At 45.2% G+C, this 19,788-nt stretch overlaps 2 protein-coding genes across 11 annotated transcripts; one reads left to right on the top strand and one right to left on the bottom strand.

Moving 5' to 3' along the window:
• Positions 1 to 671: 671 nt before the first annotated feature.
• LOC139399513 (DDB1- and CUL4-associated factor 6-like) lies at positions 672 to 11,100 on the bottom strand. Of its 10 annotated transcripts, none has more exons than XR_011632078.1 (16): positions 10,322 to 10,681; positions 9,958 to 10,019; positions 9,759 to 9,851; positions 9,431 to 9,616; positions 8,614 to 8,727; positions 8,245 to 8,380; positions 7,519 to 7,724; positions 6,804 to 6,897; positions 5,985 to 6,495; positions 5,824 to 5,865; positions 5,443 to 5,581; positions 5,086 to 5,242; positions 2,420 to 2,508; positions 1,987 to 2,095; positions 1,463 to 1,825; positions 672 to 1,153 (listed from the first exon to the last, which is right to left on the bottom strand). XR_011632078.1 is itself a non-coding variant. In XM_071144910.1 (16 exons), the coding sequence occupies exons 5-16, from the start codon at positions 9,539 to 9,541 to the stop codon at positions 1,797 to 1,799; spliced, it is 1,761 nt and encodes a 586-aa protein (XP_071001011.1). In that variant the 5' UTR covers positions 9,542 to 9,616; positions 9,759 to 9,851; positions 9,958 to 10,019; positions 10,322 to 10,377; positions 11,041 to 11,100; the 3' UTR covers positions 672 to 1,796. The 10 variants fall into 10 exon arrangements, 7 of the variants coding, with proteins under 7 accessions (XP_071001011.1, XP_071001009.1, XP_071001010.1 ...); XR_011632077.1 differs by having other exon boundaries at positions 5,443 to 5,605; positions 6,804 to 6,894; XR_011632079.1 differs by having other exon boundaries at positions 6,804 to 6,894.
• Positions 11,101 to 11,264: 164 nt separating this feature from the next.
• Positions 11,265 to 18,705, top strand: LOC139399515 (mitochondrial pyruvate carrier 2-like). The gene is made up of 5 exons (XM_071144912.1): positions 11,265 to 11,547; positions 11,897 to 11,937; positions 12,726 to 12,810; positions 17,104 to 17,215; positions 18,200 to 18,705. Exons 1-5 carry the CDS (start codon positions 11,448 to 11,450, stop codon positions 18,315 to 18,317), a joined length of 456 nt encoding a protein of 151 aa, XP_071001013.1. The 5' UTR covers positions 11,265 to 11,447; the 3' UTR covers positions 18,318 to 18,705.
• Positions 18,706 to 19,788: the final 1,083 nt, after the last annotated feature.

The following is a 19,788-nucleotide window of genomic DNA, read 5'->3' as shown; positions in this document are numbered from 1 at the left end:
ATGTAGCTTCTAATCCAGATACTGGATTTTTATTCACATTTAATATTTTCATTGCAATTACCATGTCTTTGTAATTAGTACTGTAACTACCTAGTAATTAATGCTGTAACTACCTAGTAATTAATACTGTAACTACCTAGTCATTCATACTGTAACTACCTAGTCATTCATACTGTAACTACCTAGTCATTCATACTGTAACTACCTAGTCATTCATACTGTAACTACCTAGTCATTCATACTGTAACTACCTATTCATTCATACTGTAACTACCTATTCATTCATACTGTAACTACCTATTCATTCATACTGTAACTACCTAGTCATTCATACTGTAACTACCTAGTCATTCATACTGTAACTACCTATTCATTCATACTGTAACTACCTAGTCATTCATACTGTAACTACCTAGTCATTCATACTGTAACTACCTATTCATTCATACTGTAACTACCTAGTCATTCATACTGTAACTACCTAGTCATTCATACTGTAACTACCTAGTCATTCATACTGTAACTACCTATTCATTCATACTGTAACTACCTAGTCAGTCATACTGTAACTACCTAGTCATTCATACTGTAACTACCTATTCATTCATACTGTAACAAAGTGCTTCCTTATTAACGTTCAATTAGCCATTTCAGAAGGAAGAACCGGGTGATTTATTTCAAGCAAATATATTTGATTTATTTGTTTGTTTTTTAAACATTCCTAAATTCTTAAATTAAACACATTCTCTTTGGTAAACAAGCACATTGACAACAGTCAGAACTGAAGCCGTCGTTGCAGAGTATCAGGAAAAGCCACAAAGTAAGATGAAATGTGACTTGTCACAAAAAGGCCTGAGGTTCACAAAGTACAGAAGAGAATAAGGAGATACCATCTAGAGAACACTTCTCCCAGCCAGACGGAAAGGCTGAATAAGGAGATACCATCTAGAGAACACTTCTCCCAGTCAGACGGAGAGGCTGAATAAGGAGATACCATCTAGAGAACACTTCTCCCAGCCAGACGGAGAGGCTGAATAAGGAGATACCATCTAGAGAACACTTCTCCCAGCCAGACGGAGAGGCTGAATAAGGAGATACCATCTAGAGAACACTTCTCCCAGCCAGACGGAGAGGCTGAATAAGAAGATACCATCTAGAGAACATTTCTCCCAGCCAGACGTAGAGGCTGAATAAGGAGATACCATCTAGAGAACACTTCTCCCAGCCAGACGCAGAGGCTGAATAAGGAGATACCATCTAGAGAACACTTCTCCCAGCCAGACGGAGAGGCTGAATAACGAGATACCATCTAGAGAACACTTCTCCCAGCCAGACGGAGAGGCTGAATAACGAGATACCATCTAGAGAACACTTCTCACAGCCAGACGGAGAGGCTGAATAAGGAGATACCATCTAGAGAACACTTCTCCCAGTCAGACGGAGAGGCTGAATAAGGAGATACCATCTAGAGAACACTTCTCCCAGCCAGACGGAGAGGCTGAATAAGGAGATACCATCTAGAGAACACTTCTCCCAGCCAGACGGAGAGGCTGGACACCTGAACAACATATATAAATAGGTAGAAAACATTCCTTGATCTACATCTGAATATAAACTATATTTATAAAATCAACACAACCTCTTCTAGTGTTTTATAACCTACACTAGGTGAGGTCCAATACTCCAGTCCCTATGGTAACATTACCACTATAATGGCCACAAAGTGAATCCAATGAGATAATATGTAGTTTCTACTTCACACATTCAACAGTCCAGTATGGAAGCTATGGATAGGGCTACTCGTCTTCCTCATTGTCCTCAGACTCTGTAGACGAAAGAAAGAGATGACCGATGTTACCAGTCAGTGACTGCTGTTATAACACATGTTATAACCACTTAAGATAGACTCCATAGCCATTCTGTATCACGGGTTATCACTAGGGATGCCGGGTTGGAAGATTGTGTGGGGATGTGTGTAGCGCTCACCTGCTGTGATGGAGTGGTTGAGTTGGGCCAGCATCCTCAGCATGAATGAGGCAGGTACAGTGATGGTGTTCCTGGTCTCCTCCAGCATCAGTTCATTACGGAAGGTCACCTACAGGACACACAGAGCACCAGGTATCAGGAAATCAGAGGTTCCAATGGCTTCATCAATGTCACTATGATGAGAGCCTTTCTGTCCTCCTTACACCTTTTTGATTGTAAAGCACACAAATCAGTGGAGGCTGCTGAGGGGAGGACGGCTCCTAATAATGGCTGGAACGGAGCGACTGGAACGGCATCAAACACATAGTAACCATGTGTTTGCAGTATTTTATACCGTTCCACCTACTCCACTCCAGCCATTACCACGAGCCCATCCTCCCCAATTAAGGTGCCACCAACCTCCTGTGACATGAATGTTTTTATAATGTCACACCTCTTCAGCGAGTACTCTGTTGAATGATGGGGATTCCTCCATCGGTGACCAGATCTTGATGTTGGAATCTATCCCTGATGTGGCTAACACTGGAATGAACAGAAAAATGAACAAATGAATAAACGGGTAACTGCCAAAATAAAGGAAACTCCAACATAAAGTGTCTTAATGGGGCGTTGTGTCACAACAAGCCAGAACAGCTTCAAAGCACCTTGGCATAGATTCTACAAGTGTCTGGAATTCTATTGGAGGGATGCGACACCATTCTTTCAAAAGAAATTCCATAATTTGCCGTTTTGTTGATGGTGGTGGAAAACGCAGTCTCAAGCGCCGCGCCAGAATCTCCAATAGTGTTCAATTGGATTGAGATCTGGTGACTGAGACGGCCATGGCATATGTTTTACATCGTTTTCATGCTCATCTAACCATTCAGTGACCTCTTGTGCCCTGTGGATGGGGGCATTGTCATCCTACAGGGGCATAGCCAGGTTGGCCCAAAATGATGGCCTGCCCAGCATATTTATACATCATCCTAAGCATGATGGGATATTAATTGCTTATTTTGGCAGTTACAGTGCATTCGGAAAGTATTCAGACCACTTCACTTTTTCCACATTTTGTTCCGTTACAGCCTTATTCTAAAATTGTATATATCTGTTATTTTACCAGGTAAGTTGACTGATAACACGTTCTCATTTGCAGCAACGACCTGGGGAATAGTTACAGGGGAGAGGAGGGAGATGAATGAGCCAATTGTAAACTGGGCATTATTAGGTTACCGTGATGGTTTGAGGGCCAGATTGGAATTTAGCCAGGGCACCAGGTTTAACACCCCGAGTCTTACAATAAGTGCCATGGGATCTTTAATGACCTCAGAGTCAGGACAGTACACAGGGCAGTGTCCCCAATCACTGCCATGGGGCATTGGGACATTTTTTTTAGACCGGAGGAAAGAGTGCCTCCTACTGGCCCTCCAACACCACTTCCAGCAGCATCTGGTCTCCCATCCAGGAACTGACCAGGACCAACCCTGCTTAGCTTCAGAAGCAAGCCAGCAGTGGTGGTATGCTGGTGGTATGTTGCTGGCAAAATAAATGAATTAAATTATAAATGTTTGCAAATTTATTACAAATAAATAAAAGAAATATCTTATTTACATAAGTATTCAGAGCCTTTGCTTTGAGTCCCTTTGCTATGCATCCTGTTTCCATTGATCATCCTTCAGATGTTTCTACAACTTCATTGGATTCCACCTGTGGTCAATTGATTGGACATGATTTGGAAAGGCACACACCTGTCTATATAAAGTCCCATGGTTGACAGTGCATGTCAGAGAAAAAAACCAAGCCATGAGGTTGAAGGAATTGTCTGTAGAGCTCTGAGACAGGATTGTGTCGAGGCACAGAACTGGGGAAGGGTACCAAAACATTTCTGCAGCATTGAAGGTCCCCAAGAACACAGTGGCCTCCATCATTCTTAAATGGAAGAAGTTTGGAACAACCAAGACTCTTCCTAGAGCTGGCCGCCCGACCAAACTGAGCAATCGGGGGAGAAGGGACTTGATCAGGGAGGTGACCAAGAATCCGATGGTCACTCTGACAGAGCTCCAGAGGTCCTCTGTGGAGATGGGAGAACCTTCCAGAAAAACCACCATCTCTGCAGAATTCCACCAATCAGACCTTTATGGTAGAGTGGCAGACGGAAGCCACTCCTCAGTAAAAGGCACATGACAGCCCACTTGGAGTTTGCCAAAAGGCACCTAAAGGACTCTCAGACCATGAGAAACAAGATTCTCTGGTCTGATGAAACCAAGATTGAACTCTTTGGCCTGAATGTAAAGCGTCACGTCTGGAGGAAACTAGGCACCGCTCATCACCTGGCCACCACCATCCCTACGGTGAAGCATGGTAGTGGCTACATCATGCTGTGGAGATGTTTTTCAGCACCAGGGACTGGGAGACTAGTGAGGATCGAGGCAAAGATGAACGGAGCAAAGTACAGAGAGATCCTTGATAAAAACCTACTCCAGAGCTCAGGACCTCAGACTGGGAAGAATGTTCACCTTCCAACAGGACAACGACCCTAAGCACACAGCCAAGACAACGCAGGAGTGGCTTTGGGACAAGTCTCTGAATGTCTTTGAGTGTCCCAGTCAGAGCCAGGACTCGAACCCGATAGAACATCTCTGAAGAGACCTGAAAATAGCTGTACAGCAATGCTCCCCATCCAACCTGACAGAGCTTGAGAGGATCAGCAGAGAAGAATGGGAGAAACTCCTCAAATACAGGTGTGCCAAGCTTGTAGCGTCATTCCCAAGAAGCCTCGAGGCTGTAATCATTGCCAAAGGTGCTTCAACAAAGTACTGAGTAAAGGGTCTGAATACTTATGTAAATGTGATATTTCTGTTTTTTTTTATTATTATATATATTTGCCTCCCCAAAAAATGGGGTACTGTGTGTAGATTGACAAGGAAAAAAACTAATTGAATCCATTTTAGAATAAGACTGTAAAGTAACAAAATGTGGAAAAGGTGAAGAGGTCTGAATACTTTCTGAATGCACCGTACCTGTAAAGTCACAGCCTTCAAGCCTTTGAGTTGTAAGAGCCAGACTGGGTGTTCACTAAAACCACCTTCAGTGTGAGACTGTCAGAAGCAGTGAACTCACGTGGTTCGTAGGGGTGTGGCTGCAGACAGTTGATAACATGCTGGTCTGCCTCCAGCAGCATTAGGTGTTCCCCTGTCTCTCTGTCCCAGATGAAGATATGACCACAGTCTGAGCCGCTCAGCACAAACTGGTCACCCCAGAAACAACACTGATTGGTCTATAAACAACAACAACAACAAAAGCTTAAATGAGTATTCCACATAGCTACTTCGCAATACCTAAAGCACTGCATGTTAAATATAGCTGACAAGAAGTTGAAGCCGTTATCACCACATATTGCCCAAGGTCCCCCTCTGGTGGACTAAATCATGACTTCAAGCTTGTCTTAATCCTCAGTACTGTTCTACTGTACTGTACCATAGTCCTGGAATTACGGTGGCCCTTGTAGACCTTTTCTACTGAGGGCGTCCCGATACGGCGGGTCTCGCAATCCGCCAACTCCTTCTTCTCTTTCCGCCGCCGAAAAATCTCCTGGATCCGCGCAGCAGCAGAGCGCCTTTCGGAAGGATATACAACATGTCTGTAGAGTCATTAAATCCAATCAAAGTCAAGCCACGTGAGAAGTGTAACTTCTGTACCGCAGGTTTGATTGAATGCACTGAGCAACGGGGAAACGCCCAACATCAGCATGCTAGTTCCAACTGTTCTATCAACGTTATTTAAGCTACTGATCTGACACATCTATTGTTAGTGAAGAAGAACTCATTCTTAGTTGTTGTTGCCATGGCAAATAATTACCTGAGTACTCTTTCCCCTAATTCTGATCCTCTCAAATTAAATCTATGGAAGGAAGGAAGGGAACAAGACATCCACTTTAACAGCCAGACATGACTGTAGTAGTTCAATGATTAACTGTGTAGACCAGCTATGCCTCAGTCAATGCAATCATAGTACCATACCTTTGCATCCATTCCCCAGGGGGCTGTGGTGTGGGCTCCTCTCCCACGCCCTCCACCTCCGACTGGCTGAGGGATGAGATCTGCCTGGTGTCGGACACCTGCTCTGGGCTCCTGATCCGCGGGGGTTCCCCCTGGTCGCTGGCGCCACCGCTGGAGAAGTCCAGTTGGATGGTGCTGCTGGTGGTGCCCTGGTCGCTGTATGTCAGACTCAGGACTGGTTCCCCAGGAGATGGTTGGAGACTTCCTGTCCCCATGCCACTCCTACGGCTCCTCGGGCTCTCCATGGAGGAGGAGAAGCTGGCTGTTGATGTTGGTTGAGACGGGGCTGGATTCCCTAGCACCACAGCCTCCTGGTGAAGCCCACTACCTTGTGGAGCTGCTGCAGGGTCTACCCTGGGTCGTGGCTGTGGACGGGCTCCTCTGTTGTTCTGGGCCTCGCTGGCGTCCTCAAACCAGCGTGACAACATGTCTGACATCCTCTGCATCAGAGACACTCCAGGCCTGGACTCTCCTACAGGAGGAAGAGGGTTCAAAACCCATCATATTACTCATAGACAGTGATGTGAAAGTTTACATCATCTAATAATATCATGCTTATGTATAATTGTATTGTGTTAATCCATGCAATATATATATTTTAATGTAACCTTTATTTAACTAGGCAAGTCAGTTAAGAACAAATTCTTCTCTTAGACCACTGCACCACCTGGGAGCAATAGGACCAAGTGAGAGTGCACTTCTGTCATCGATAGCACACGTGTTGTGTCAGCTGTGTGTTTAGGTGAGTGGGGACTTAGTGGGGCGAGGAGCTTCTCTTACCGTCCCTCTCCCTCTCGCTCTCTGGCCGTGACAGGGGTCCAGTGTCTGACCAGTCTCCTCTCAGACGCAGACGCTTCTGCTGAGTCTCCTTCTGCTATGAGAGAAACACAGTGACATTTCATCAGTCACAGCAGAGCACGGGCACAGGCCTGACCAAAATAACCACCCTTTCCCTATGGCTGAGACCCCCCACTCCCCTCCTCTTCCCTCCACTGGGGGCTCACATTCCCAGCCCTCACTGCCAGGTGTCTTAGGCTCTGGCAGGCGATACCAGGGGTCTCATACACAAGAAGGAGCGGGACAGGGAGGTTTATCTTAGTGCACATAGGTTACACTAGTTCCGTGGTGTTTGTACAGGAACGGTGACGTTACCTGGTGTTGTATGTATCGAGTTCTGTACAAAATATGCTGCCTCACCCAGCAGATTACCCAGAAGCCCTCTGGCTTATGTGTTCAGCAGCTGTGTGTGTGAGAACACAGCTCAAATGCCTTTCCCAGAACAGATTCAGACAGCAGACCGTTATCTATTGGTGAGGCAAAAATAGCCCAGAGATGGGACAACACATCACCCCCTCTTGTCAACACACACACACACACACACAGCATGTCATGTGGTAGAAGCTTCCAGAAACTGGTGTGAGCGCACAGATGTTGTGTAAACTTGAATCCAGTCTTTCGTACTGTGATACACAGTAAGTGAGAGGAATGTTCTCACCTTATTATCCTGTGACGGTCCCTTCAGCTCGCGTCCCTTGTCATCTTTAGGGTCAAACAGGTAGAGATAGTCTGAGGCATAGCTGGCTAGCACCTCCCTGCCGTCCCTACTGTAGGCCAATGAGGTTACGCGACATGACTTGTTGAGCAGGTGCCTCGGTACAAACCTCGCACACATTCCTGCCACCCCGCTTCCTGTCTGGAAACCTGCAGAGTGGATGAGATGTATATAGGAAATTATTATTTTCCATACAGACCTTCAGAAGAAAATGTTATTCTCACCACTGAGCCCAAAGACAATCAAACAGTGATTAACTATGTTATGTACTGTGGTAGTGGGATTCCTTCAAGACTACTGACATTGATAGAATTATTAGTTCATTTTTAGTTATCTGATTGCCTTGAGTTAATAATAAATATTATTATTATCTGGTCGGTGCTTGATTATATTTGTCCTGTTTCACACATGAACATTCTACACGTGTGAATTGGAAATGTGTTTTTAGCATATCCCAAGTCCCCCTGAGACACCCTCAGAGTGGTCACAGCCAGGGACTGCCATTATCAACAGTGACCCTGGAGCTATTAGGGTTAAGTACCTTGCTCAAGGCCATGTCAACAAATGTTTTATCTTATCGGCTCTGGATTCAAACTAGAAACCTTTCTGTTATTGGCCAAACGCTCTAAACGCTAGGCTACCTGTAGCCGCCGTTGAGGTTGTGCTTACCTGTTGCTATGGTACCCAGCATTCTCCTGTCATAGATACGGACTGAGCTGTCAGAGCAGCCAGTAGCCAGATAGAAGGATTCCACAGGGGATATGGCTATGGATGTTACTGCTCGCCGACAGTCAATCAGGATGTCCTGGTAAATAAGAAAGTTCACGATATCTTCATTAAGGGAACTCTGACATCGGTTGTTTGAGTAGTAGGTAAAACTGCTGGTAAACATGGTGGCGAAAAGTTGTTAGTAAAAACAAGTTGCCTTTATACATATGTAACTACACAATAAAACTGTAGTAATAACATCATAGTTACATAAGAAATGTTCATTTGCCTGTAATAGAGTTTAGCTGTACTATCATAACGCAAACCTACCTTTTTACAGTTAGTTTGCCAGCAGCCAGGAGAAACTCGGACATCAAACCACCGGATTGTTCCATCCTCTCCACAGGACAGGAAAGAATGAGGGTCACTAGGTACCGTCAATATCTACCAATAGAAATAGACAGGTTTTAGAATAGATCCAGAACCTGCTCTGATTGGGCCGTCGAACAGAATTAGAATTCCTGTCTACTGATAGACAGGGGGCTTTAGAATAGATCCAGAACCTGCTCTGATTGGGCCGTCGAACAGAATTAGAATTCCTGTCTACTGATAGACAGGGGGCTTTAGAATAGATCCAGAACCTGCTCTGATTGGGCCGTCGAACAGAATTAGAATTCCTGTCTACTGATAGACAGGGGGCTTTAGAATAGATCCAGAACCTGCTCTGATTGGACCATCGAACATAATTAGAATTCCTGTCTACTGATAGACAGGGGGCTTTAGAATAGATCCAGAACCTGCTCTGATTGGGCCGTCGAACAGAATTAGAATTCCTGTCTACTGATAGACAGGGGGCTTTAGAATAGATCCAGAACCTGCTCTGATTGGGCCGTCGAACAGAATTAGAATTCCTGTCTACTGATAGACAGGGGGCTTTAGAATAGATGACTTTCACTGCAGCAACACACCAAGGATGTATTTATGGTCCACATACCATTCCTACCTTTCACAGCAATAACAGACGTTGAGGTAAATGTGATGGAGATGTGATAGATTGGATATATTAATCAACTCTCTTTATTGAATTACACTCCGATGGCGATAAGATTGAAATGCTGGATAACACAGACGCCCCCGCCCCCCTCACCTCGTAGGCGGCACCGTTATGACAGTGGTACTGCAACACAGGGTCCATGTTGGAACCCCTCTCTACGTTGGTGAGGAAGATCTTGCCGTCGGCTGCTGCAGACACGATCATTCTGTCGTTGGTTTGGGGCAGGAACTTGGCACTGAAGATATTGGATCGATGCCATGATGTAATGGATGCCTTGACCTGGAGAGTGGAAAAATAGCGGGGGGCTTTATATTGGCACATATATTGTCTCTCTGTCTCTTCTGCGTCAACAGGTTGAAGCATGTGCTGTACGGTGCCTCGATCATAAACAATGTTTTGGCACAAATATGATGCTTCTTACTTTCCGGCTATATGGGTTTGTGATGACCAGTTTGTCATCGTCTGATCCAGATAAGATGTATTCTCCTGTGTCGTTCCAGCATATCGTATTGACCTGTCATGAAAAACAATAACAGCTTGAAAAACACTGGATGATATCATGCAATTGTCACACTGCACTTACACTGTTAATCACTTCTGTAAGGCATGTTGGTACTTACAGAGCCCTCATGTACATCAAGAGTGGCTTCAAGTTTCAACCTTTGAACAAACTCTTCTCTTCCTACAGGAAATCATTATGATAACGTAAGAACAGTTTTAGGTATCCCATAAGGTAGTCCCTTTCACAAAATTATTATTTTAGCCAACACAAATGTTTAAATACAATAAGTAGTCTTTGTAAAGTATGAATTGATATAAAACACTGCTAATAAAAGAACAGTGTGTCTTAGATCAATTCCTAGCGCAAGGCAGTAGGCTGTTGTAAAACATGTTACTAACACACTGACACATACAGTACAATGACAATAAAGTAGTATATAGACCATTTGTACATAACATATTTAATGAAAACGTTTGTCTCACCTAAGTAGTTACTCCTTGTAAAGTTGTTTATTTTGTTGGAACCGATGGTGCGTTTCCTAATATCCCAAATGAGATTGTTGGTACAGGGCATGGTGTCGAAACACTGTCCGCCTCCCAAACAACACACTTTATGCAAGTATTACTGAAATATCTCCACGGAAAAAGTTTAAGTCATGGTGTCTTAAAATTTAGGCTACAAAATATTATTTTTCTGGACTTCAGTCGCTTCTGGAGTTCAGTCGCTACAATTGTTTATATTTGGTATCGTCGTCTGGCTGGCAGACTTTCTCGGATGAACAAATCTATAGAACACTGAAAAGTTTCACGTTGGTCTCTCGTGAAGAAGGTCGTGCTGATGGTATGTGGCCAGCGAGCGTGAGCACTGCGCAGGCCCAGATTAGCCTCCCCCCCAAACTCCATGTCCCTCCCTGTTTTGAGCCCCCTACTTCTTGAGCCCTAAATATATTATTGAACTCTTTGTGGTGATCGGCCTGTGAATTAGCCTGTGTAAGTATGTGTTAGTTTTGGTCAATGACAAATTATTATGGTATACATTAGTACCTAGATAATAATAATAATCATAATACATTGAATTTATAAAGTGCTTTTCGTTGAAAAACAATCTCAAAGTGCCACAGTATTTATATAATAACCTTATTATAATATTATAATAATAACCATAGATTATAGTTTCATCAGACAAAACCGCATCTTCCTACCTGTGTTAAATCCATTGTGTCAGCTGATAATGTGGTTCGTGTCATTTGAAAGTGTGTCCAATAGTCAGTGTCTGGCTTCAGTTCATTTTTTACATTGTACCATTTCCAATCACGTGTGTAATTCTTGGAAAGTGAAGTAGGATAGGCTTACTGTTCCCTACCAATGGCAGTGGTTGTGGGGCGGAGTTAACGTTCAGTACAACCCCCCCTCCCCAATAATAGATGATTCCATCCAGTAAGCATCATAGAGGATAGCCATGCCTGCTGTCAGCTAATGGTTCACACAATCTATTCTGTCTGATCAGTTCAAGTAGCCCAACGACAGGGTGTATCGAGGGCACAATAAAACACGTTGCATATTTATTTGATTCTAAACTGTTGGTGCCAAGTTTCAACAGTCACCAGACATGGCTTTAGTGGGAGTTAGAGCTTCATACCACAGGATTCTTAACCAGATAGAGTTTCTACTACCTGGTAAACTGAGACCCATTTACAACCATCCTGCAGGTAAGGACATGATCAATATTACAGCATCAGGTCTTACTAACCCAGCTGTCTCTGTATCACTCTCCTCATGGTGTCTATTGGTTCATGTCTCCTCCCTGTTGTCTATTGATTAATGTCTAAAAGTCTCCCCATCTTCAGAATACACTTTCTCAATATTTAGAAAATGAGATGCGATAATTTATCACTATCACCTCTGGATGTTTTCTACTCTTCTATTTGGTAAATAAGAGTGATGTTCAATATAGTGGGACTGTGACTGTCACAAAAGAATGAGCAAACTTACAGTAGCAGTGTATTGGGGTTGGTGAATGAACCTTAATAATTAAACCATGTTTTGTTTCGTCTGTAGGTCCAAAGACAGTTTTCTTCTGGGCACCAGTGTGTAAATGGGTAAGTGTTAAAAGATTTGCAGTGAAGCAGTTTAGAGGGTTCAGAGAGTTTTTAGAGGGTTCAGAGGGCACTGAGAGTGTTTAGAGGGTTCTAGAGAGTGTTCAGAGGGTTCTAGAGTGTTCAGAGGGTTCTGAGAGCACTGAGAGTGTTTAGAGGGTTCTAGAGAGTGTTCAGAGGGTTCTAGAGAGTGTTCAGAGGGTTCTGGGAGTTTGAGTGTTCTAGAGTGTTCAGAGGGTTCTGAGAGTTTGAGGGTTCTAGAGAGTGTTCAGAGGGTTCTAGAGAGTGTTCGGAGGGTTCTAGAGAGTGTTCAGAGGGTTCTGAGAGTTTGAGGGTTCGGAGAGTTTAACATTGTGTTCATTGAGCAGACACTCTTATACTGAGTGCATACAGTTTTGTACTGGTCCCTCATGGGAATCGAACCCACAACCGTGGCGTTGCAACGGCATGCTCTGTCAACTGAGCCACACGGTAAATTAAGACTGCACAGAGGCAGCATGCAGAAACTCATAAGAAGCATGTAAGAGTGGAAATGGGAGTGAATAATAATGCATTGGTAATGCCTGAGCTGTGTCTACATATTCCTTTCTGTCATGTGAACTGATTGAGGTCGCTTCTAGAGAATGAAGTCACATTTTATAAGCTCCTGTATTCTGCCTCTGTCTAATCTTAATATTCCATACAGTTAATGTTCCACTCTCTGACCCTCCAAACGGTGTTATATAATGGTCCCGTCTCTCTCTCTCTCTGTTTCTCTATGTCTCTCTGTCTCTCTCTGTCTCTTTCTACAGGGTCTTGTTTTTGCGGGTCTGGCTGATATGACCCGACCGGCTGATAAACTGAGTCTCTCTCAGTCTGGAGTACTCATGACTACAGGTAATGGAGCAATGAGGACAGAGAGGACAGGAAGTGTGTGTTTGTGTGTGTGTGTTGGGTGTGTGCCTGTGCGTGTGTGTGCGAGTGTGTGAATGCGTGCGTGCGAGTGTGTACATGCATGTGTGTGTGCGAGTGTGTGCATGAGTGCATGCGAGAGTGTGTGTAGCTTGATGACCCTTCAGATGACCTGTTCACTGATAGAATTACTGGCATGGATTCAGACATGATGGCATGGAACTTTCACACCTGCCCCTGCATCATGGGTTTTCCATTGCTGCTTTGTAAAAGCCCCACTGACTGTTAACAAGGACTGTAACGGTATGTCCCTGTGTGATAGCACTGTCCTTAAATTACACAAGATGACCCGTGCCTGTTTGAGACTACTCTATCTCAGACTATTTTCAATTAGAGATGATAATCGTGTTTTGGTCCTCGGATACGGCTAGTTACAAACCACTACCGGATGTTTTCCACAACGTGATGTCATTAGCTGTTGATTTGTGTTAAGGTATGGAGTTAGGTAGTGCACAGGGCATAGTTATACAATCCATTTTCCACTTCCAAACCCATCCCTAGGTGACAGCAGCAACCGAGTCAGGTGCTGGGCTGTGCTAGCCAGGTGTTACTCTGGGCATCTTTTGGGCAGCCTTTGTATTTTCCTTTATGTAAATATTTATTTTGGTCCCCATCACTTGAACCAACAATAACCTGCTTGGGCTGGCCGAACACCAAGTCTCACCAGAGCTAGCCCTGATCCTGGTCAGATGTCTCCTAGCCGGTACCCCCACATACAACACTGACTAGCCCTGATCCTGGTCAGATGTCTCCTAGCCGGTACCCCCACATACAACACTGACTAGCCCTGATCCTGGTCAGATGTCTCCTAGCCGGTACCCCCACATACAACACTGACTAGCCCTGATCCTGGTCAGATGTCTCCTAGCCGGTACCCCCACATACAACACTGACTAGCCCTGATCCTGGTCAGATGTCTCCTAGCCGGTACCCCCACATACAACACTGATTATCCCTGATCCTGGTCAGATGTCTCCTAGCCGGTACCCCCACATACAACACTGACTAGCCCTGATCCTGGTCAGATGTCTCCTAGCCGGTACCCCCACATACAACACTGACTAGCCCTGATCCTGGTCAGATGTCTCCTAGCCGGTACCCCCACATACAACACTGACTAGCCCTGATCCTGGTCAGATGTCTCCTAGCCGGTACCCCCACATAAAACACTGACTAGCCCTGATCCTGGTCAGATGTCTCCTAGCCGGTACCCCCACATAAAACACTGACTAGCCCTGATCCTGGTCAGATGTCTCCTAGCCGGTACCCCCACATAAAACACTGACTAGCCCTGATCCTGGTCAGATGTCTCCTAGCCGGTACCCCCACATAAAACACTGACTAGCCCTGATCCTGGTCAGATGTCTCCTAGCCGGTACCTAGCCAGTACCCCCACATACAACACTGATTATCCCTGATCCTGGTCAAGTGTCTCCTAGCCGGTACCCCCACATACAACACTGACTAGCCCTGATCCTGGTCAGATGTCTCCTAGCCGGTACCCCCACATACAACACTGACTAGCCCTGATCCTGGTCAGATGTCTCCTAGCTGGTACCCCCACATAAAACACTGACTAGCCCTGATCCTGGTCAGATGTCTCCTAGCCGGTACCCCCACATACAACACTGATTATCCCTGATCCTGGTCAGATGTCTCCTAGCCGGTACACCCACATACAACACTGACTAGCCCTGATCCTGGTCAGATGTCTCCTAGCCGGTACCCCCACATACAACACTGACTAGCCCTGATCCTGGTCAGATGTCTCCTAGCCGGTACCCCCACATACAACACTGACTAGCCCTGATCCTGGTCAGATGTCTCCTAGCCGGTACCCCCAAATACAACACTGACTAGCCCTGATCCTGGTCAGATGTCTCCTAGCCGGTACCCCCACATACAACACTGACTAGCCCTGATCCTGGTCAGATGTCTCCTAGCCGGTACCCCCACATAAAACACTGACTAGCCCTGATCCTGGTCAGATGTCTCCTAGCCGGTACCCCCACATACAACACTGATTATCCCTGATCCTGGTCAGGTGTCTCCTAGCTGGTACCCCCACATACAACACTGACTAGCCCTGATCCTGGTCAGATGTCTCCTAGCCGGTACCCCCACATACAACACTGATTATCCCTGATCCTGGTCAGATGTCTCCTAGCCGGTACCCCCACATACAACACTGACTAGCCCTGATCCTGGTCAGATGTCTCCTAGCCGGTACCCCCACATAAAACACTGACTAGCCCTGATCCTGGTCAGATGTCTCCTAGCCGGTACCCCCACATAAAACACTGACTAGCCCTGATCCTGGTCAGATGTCTCCTAGCCGGTACCCCCACATAAAACACTGACTAGCCCTGATCCTGGTCAGATGTCTCCTAGCCGGTACCTAGCCAGTACCCCCACATACAACACTGATTATCCCTGATCCTGGTCAGGTGTCTCCTAGCCGGTACCCCCACATAAAACACTGATTATCCCTGATCCTGTTCAGATGTCTCCTAGCCGGTACCCCCACATACAACACTGACTAGCCCTGATCCTGGTCAGATGTCTCCTAGCCGGTACCCCCACATAAAACACTGACTAGCCCTGATCCTGGCCAGATGTCTCCTAGCCGGTACCCCCACATACAACACTGACTAGCCCTGATCCTGGTCAGATGTCTCCTAGCCGGTACCCCCACATACAACACTGACTAGCCCTGATCCTGGTCAGATGTCTCCTAGCCGGTACCCCCACATACAACACTGACTAGCCCTGATCCTGGTCAGATGTCTCCTAGCCGGTACCCCCACATACAACACTGACTAGCCCTGATCCTGGTCAGAGGTCTCCTAGCCGGTACCCCCACATGCAACACTGATTATCCCTGATCCTGGTCAGATGTCTCCTAGCCGGTACCCCCACATACAACACTGACTAGCCCTGATCCTGGTCAGATGTCTCCTAGCCGGTACCCTCACATAAAACACTGACTAGCCCTGATCTTGGTCAGATGTCTCCTAGCCGGTACCCCCACATAAAACACTGACTAGCCCTGATCCTGGTCAGAGGTCTCCTAGCCGGTACCCCCACATGCAACACTGATTATCCCTGATCCTGGTCAGACGTCTCCTAGCCGGTACCCCCACATACAAAACTGACTAGCCCTGATCCTGGTCAGATGTCTCCTAGCCGGTACCCTCACATAAAACACTGACTAGCCCTGATCTTGGTCAGATGTCTCCTAGCCGGTACCCCCACATACAACACTGACTAGCCCTGATCCTGGTCAGGTGTCTCCTAGCCGGTACCCCCACATACAACACTGACTAGCCCTGATCCTGGTCAGATGTCTCTTAGCCGGTACCCCCACATACAACACTGATTATCCCTGATCCTGGTCAGGTGTCTCCTAGCCGGTACCCCCACATACAACACTGACTAGCCCTGATCCTGGTCAGATGTCTCTTAGCCGGTACCCCCACATACAACACTGATTATCCCTGATCCTGGTCAGGTGTCTCCTAGCCGGTACCCCCACATACAACACTGACTAGCCCTGATCCTGGTCAGATGTCTCCTAGCCGGTACCCCCACATACAACACTGATTATCCCTGATCCTGGTCAGGTGTCTCCTAGCCGGTACCCCCACATACAACACTGACTAGCCCTGATCCTGGTCAGATGTCTCCTAGCCGGTACCCCCACATACAACACTGATTATCCCTGATCCTGGTCAGATGTCTCCTAGCCGGTACCTCCACATAAAACACTGACTAGCCCTGATCCTGGTCAGATGTCTCCTAGCCGGTACCCCCACATACAACACTGACTAGCCCTGATCCTGGTCAGGTGTCTCCTAGCCAGCACCTCCACATAAAACACTGACATACTCTTAGCCCTCAAAATTATGAAAAAAGTAGGAAAAGCAAATATTGGATTTTGATACGCATTATGCAACAGTAACACATTTCTGAAGCAGAAACAACATTCAGATGCTCCAACTTTACCTGTCCTTTACCTGTCCCTTTACCTGTCCCTTTTCATGTCCCTTTACCTGTCCCTTTACCTGTCATTTTACCTGTCCCTTTACCTGTCCCTTTACCTGTCCCTTTACCTGTCCTTTTACCTGTCCCTCTACCTGTCCCTTTACCTGTCCCTTTACCTGTCCTTTTACCTGTCCCTTTACCTGTCTCTTTACCTGTCTCTCCACTATTTTACAGGTGTTATTTGGTCCAGATGGTCCCTGGTCATCATTCCCAAGAATTGGTTTCTGTTTTGTTGCAACTGTTTTCTTGGTGCGTCAGGAGCCACCCAACTCTTTAGAATCTGGATGTGAGTGGAACAGACAGTTAGATACAGAGCTACACACCAACTTGTGCCCAATTCAATCAAACCACATTAGGGGGAAAATCGTAATAATTTGTAAATGTACTGTATGTCAGTCATTGTCTGACAACAGGCTTGTTAAATACACAGTACCGCTCTGAAGGGCAAAGTGTGCTTGGTCACACATTTATGGCAGCTTGTGACATTGTCCTTGGGCTTTGCCTTCTTTGTTGTGGTTTAAACCAGGCACATTATATGCCAAGCCTTCTGCCCTTGTGTTTTTCCTGTCAACTGAGTGATATAACCACAGAGATAAATGTAGATCCTGTTCTGCCTCTATGGATACAACACTGAATAAGTCTGTGGTATCTACTGCTTTGGAAAGCGCATTTGTCAGAATTAGCTAACCGGCCCTAAAAGTTGTATTTGTTTCTGTGTGATCACTAGACTACAGTCCATATCATACAATCTGTTACTCTATAACTACTTGTCTTTCATTTGGTTACACTTTAAAATCAGAGATACGGATACTTTTATAAAGTCCACCAGGGTCTCTTCCTGAATGTAAAGGATAGCATGCCTGCCAACTTGTCTTTGCTCTCAAATCAAATATTTTTTTGTTTGTTTGTCACATACACATTGTTAGCAGATGTTAATGTGAGTGTAGCGAAATGCTTGTGCTTCTAGTTCCGACAATGCAGTAATAACCAACGAGTAATCTAGCTAACAATTCCAAAACTACTACCTTATACACACAAGTGTAAAGGGATAAAGAATATGTACATAATGTACATAATATGTACATAAAGATACATGAATGAGTGATGGTACAGAGCGGCATAGGCAAGATGGTATCGAGTACAGTATATACATATGAGATGAGTATGTAAACAAAGTGGCATAGGTCTCTGAGACCTATGATTAGTCTGTTTGAACCTTTATTTTGGTTTGTTAAGGTCGGAGGTCAACCCTGTCCCTCTGTGTTTCTAGGTACCAACAGGAAGTAAAGAAGCAACAAGAAGCAGAGGCTGCTGAACTAAAAATAAAGCAGTTAGCAGAGGCCCATCCATTGTTGGATTATTTAGAACTAGCGACACTAACTAACTAGTGGATCTGATTAACTTGATTAAATGCAATTTCATCTTTGAGGACTTCAACGACCACAGAATCGTCCAACTCAATAACACCCTTCCCTCTGCAAAGCACAATTCATGCTGTTAATGAATAAGTATGAGGTGATGATGTGAGGATGACAGCACGTCTGCGTGAGGATGATGGTAAAATATTAGTAAAAGGTAAGATTAGGCAAAGAAACATACACATTTACAAATTCACACAACACTTTAAAGATGGTGAATGTTTGAGACTGATGATGGTTAATGTTGTATTTTTCAACGCTAACACTCTGTTTGAGTCTTTTACCTCTTTGTCTGATTTTAGGACGTTGTGGTATGTATATATTTAATGAAAATAAATTCAAAATTTGGGATAAAACTGTTCCTGACTTGAAGAAACCCTTCTCATGTGCATGAGGTTATTAATGGCCAACTTGATCATAAGCTAAGTTAAAAGATAAACGTGGCCTCTTCAGTTTATTGTTTACATTGTGTCTTTGCCATGTACAGTCCACATCACATGTGGGGCGCATTCAGTATGACACAACGTTTTGGAACGTTCAGATAGAAATATGTAATATTGAACAAACATGCCTCTCTGACATGTAGACAACAGTTGGCAACTAAGCGTGGCCCTGTTTTCTAGGAATTGCAAAATGGGAGGGCTCATAGTGTGGGCTAACTCTCTCTACCAATGGCAGTGGGTTTGGGGCGGGGTTTATATTTCGGTACCGCCCCTCAGGTGACACTCCTACATAATAGATTAGGCACTACGGGTAGATGAGCCTGCTTTCTGCCAATGGTTCATACAGGCTATTCTGTATTCTAGTTACTATAGACAATCAATGACAGGGTGTACTAGAGCCACAATACAGCACATACTATTTATTTATTTTGAACTGTCGGTACCAAGTTCAACAAAAGTAGGAAATAAAACTCCAGTCTCCAGACATGGCTTTAGTGGGAGTTAGAGCTTCATACCACAGGATTCTTAACAAGATCGAGCTCAAACTACCTGCTAAACTGAGACCTTTCTACAACCATCCAGCAGGTAAGGACATCATTATTATCAGGCTCACCTCAACATGACAGATCTGCATCACTTCCACTGTTCTCACCATCTTACAGTACAGACACTATACTGTATACTCTGATACACATTGTCAATATTTTCAATATGTATAATGTAAATGACGCCTGCTGTCTGTGCCTACTTATGAAAACAGCCTAACCAGTTCTGCTAGGGCGAGTATGAGGTGTTCTCTCATTTGTGTCTGGAAATAGCTAGCAAGTTAGCCAACGTTAGCTAGTTATATTGGGTGCTTGACAGCCGTTGTGGGGTTAGAACACTCTGATCAACCCCACTCCTCGGCCAGAGCGTCCAGTGTGCTCCCAGAGCGAAACGCTCACAATTTACAAACGGGCAATCTGACAAAGCTCTGAATTTACGAACCGCCAGAGCGC

This window comes from Oncorhynchus clarkii, unplaced genomic scaffold (genome assembly GCF_045791955.1).
Source record: "Oncorhynchus clarkii lewisi isolate Uvic-CL-2024 unplaced genomic scaffold, UVic_Ocla_1.0 unplaced_contig_8835_pilon_pilon, whole genome shotgun sequence".
Classification (NCBI taxonomy): domain Eukaryota; kingdom Metazoa; phylum Chordata; class Actinopteri; order Salmoniformes; family Salmonidae; genus Oncorhynchus; species Oncorhynchus clarkii.
The sequence above is the reverse complement of the archived record's forward strand: the minus strand, read 5'-3'. Positions and strand labels throughout refer to the sequence as shown.

What these genes read in the sequence shown, in the direction of transcription:
- LOC139399515 (XM_071144912.1), top strand. Translation starts at nt 11,448, where the DNA reads ATGGCTTTAGTGGGAGTTAGAGCTTCATACCACAGGATTCTTAACCAG. An exon ending in CATTTACAACCATCCTGCAG is followed by an intron (nt 11,548 to 11,896) that starts GTAAGGACATGA and finishes TTTCGTCTGTAG; the next exon opens with GTCCAAAGACAGTTTTCTTC. An exon ending in CAACTCTTTAGAATCTGGAT is followed by an intron (nt 17,216 to 18,199) that starts GTGAGTGGAACA and finishes CTGTGTTTCTAG; the next exon opens with GTACCAACAGGAAGTAAAGA.
- LOC139399513 (XM_071144903.1), bottom strand. Translation starts at nt 10,412, where the DNA reads ATGCCCTGTACCAACAATCTCATTTGGGATATTAGGAAACGCACCATC. An exon ending in TTAGGGGAAAGAGTACTCAG is followed by an intron (nt 5,606 to 5,823) that starts GTAATTATTTGC and finishes ATGACTCTACAG; the next exon opens with ACATGTTGTATATCCTTCCG. An exon ending in CAACCACTCCATCACAGCAG is followed by an intron (nt 1,826 to 1,986) that starts GTGAGCGCTACA and finishes TTTCGTCTACAG; the next exon opens with AGTCTGAGGACAATGAGGAA.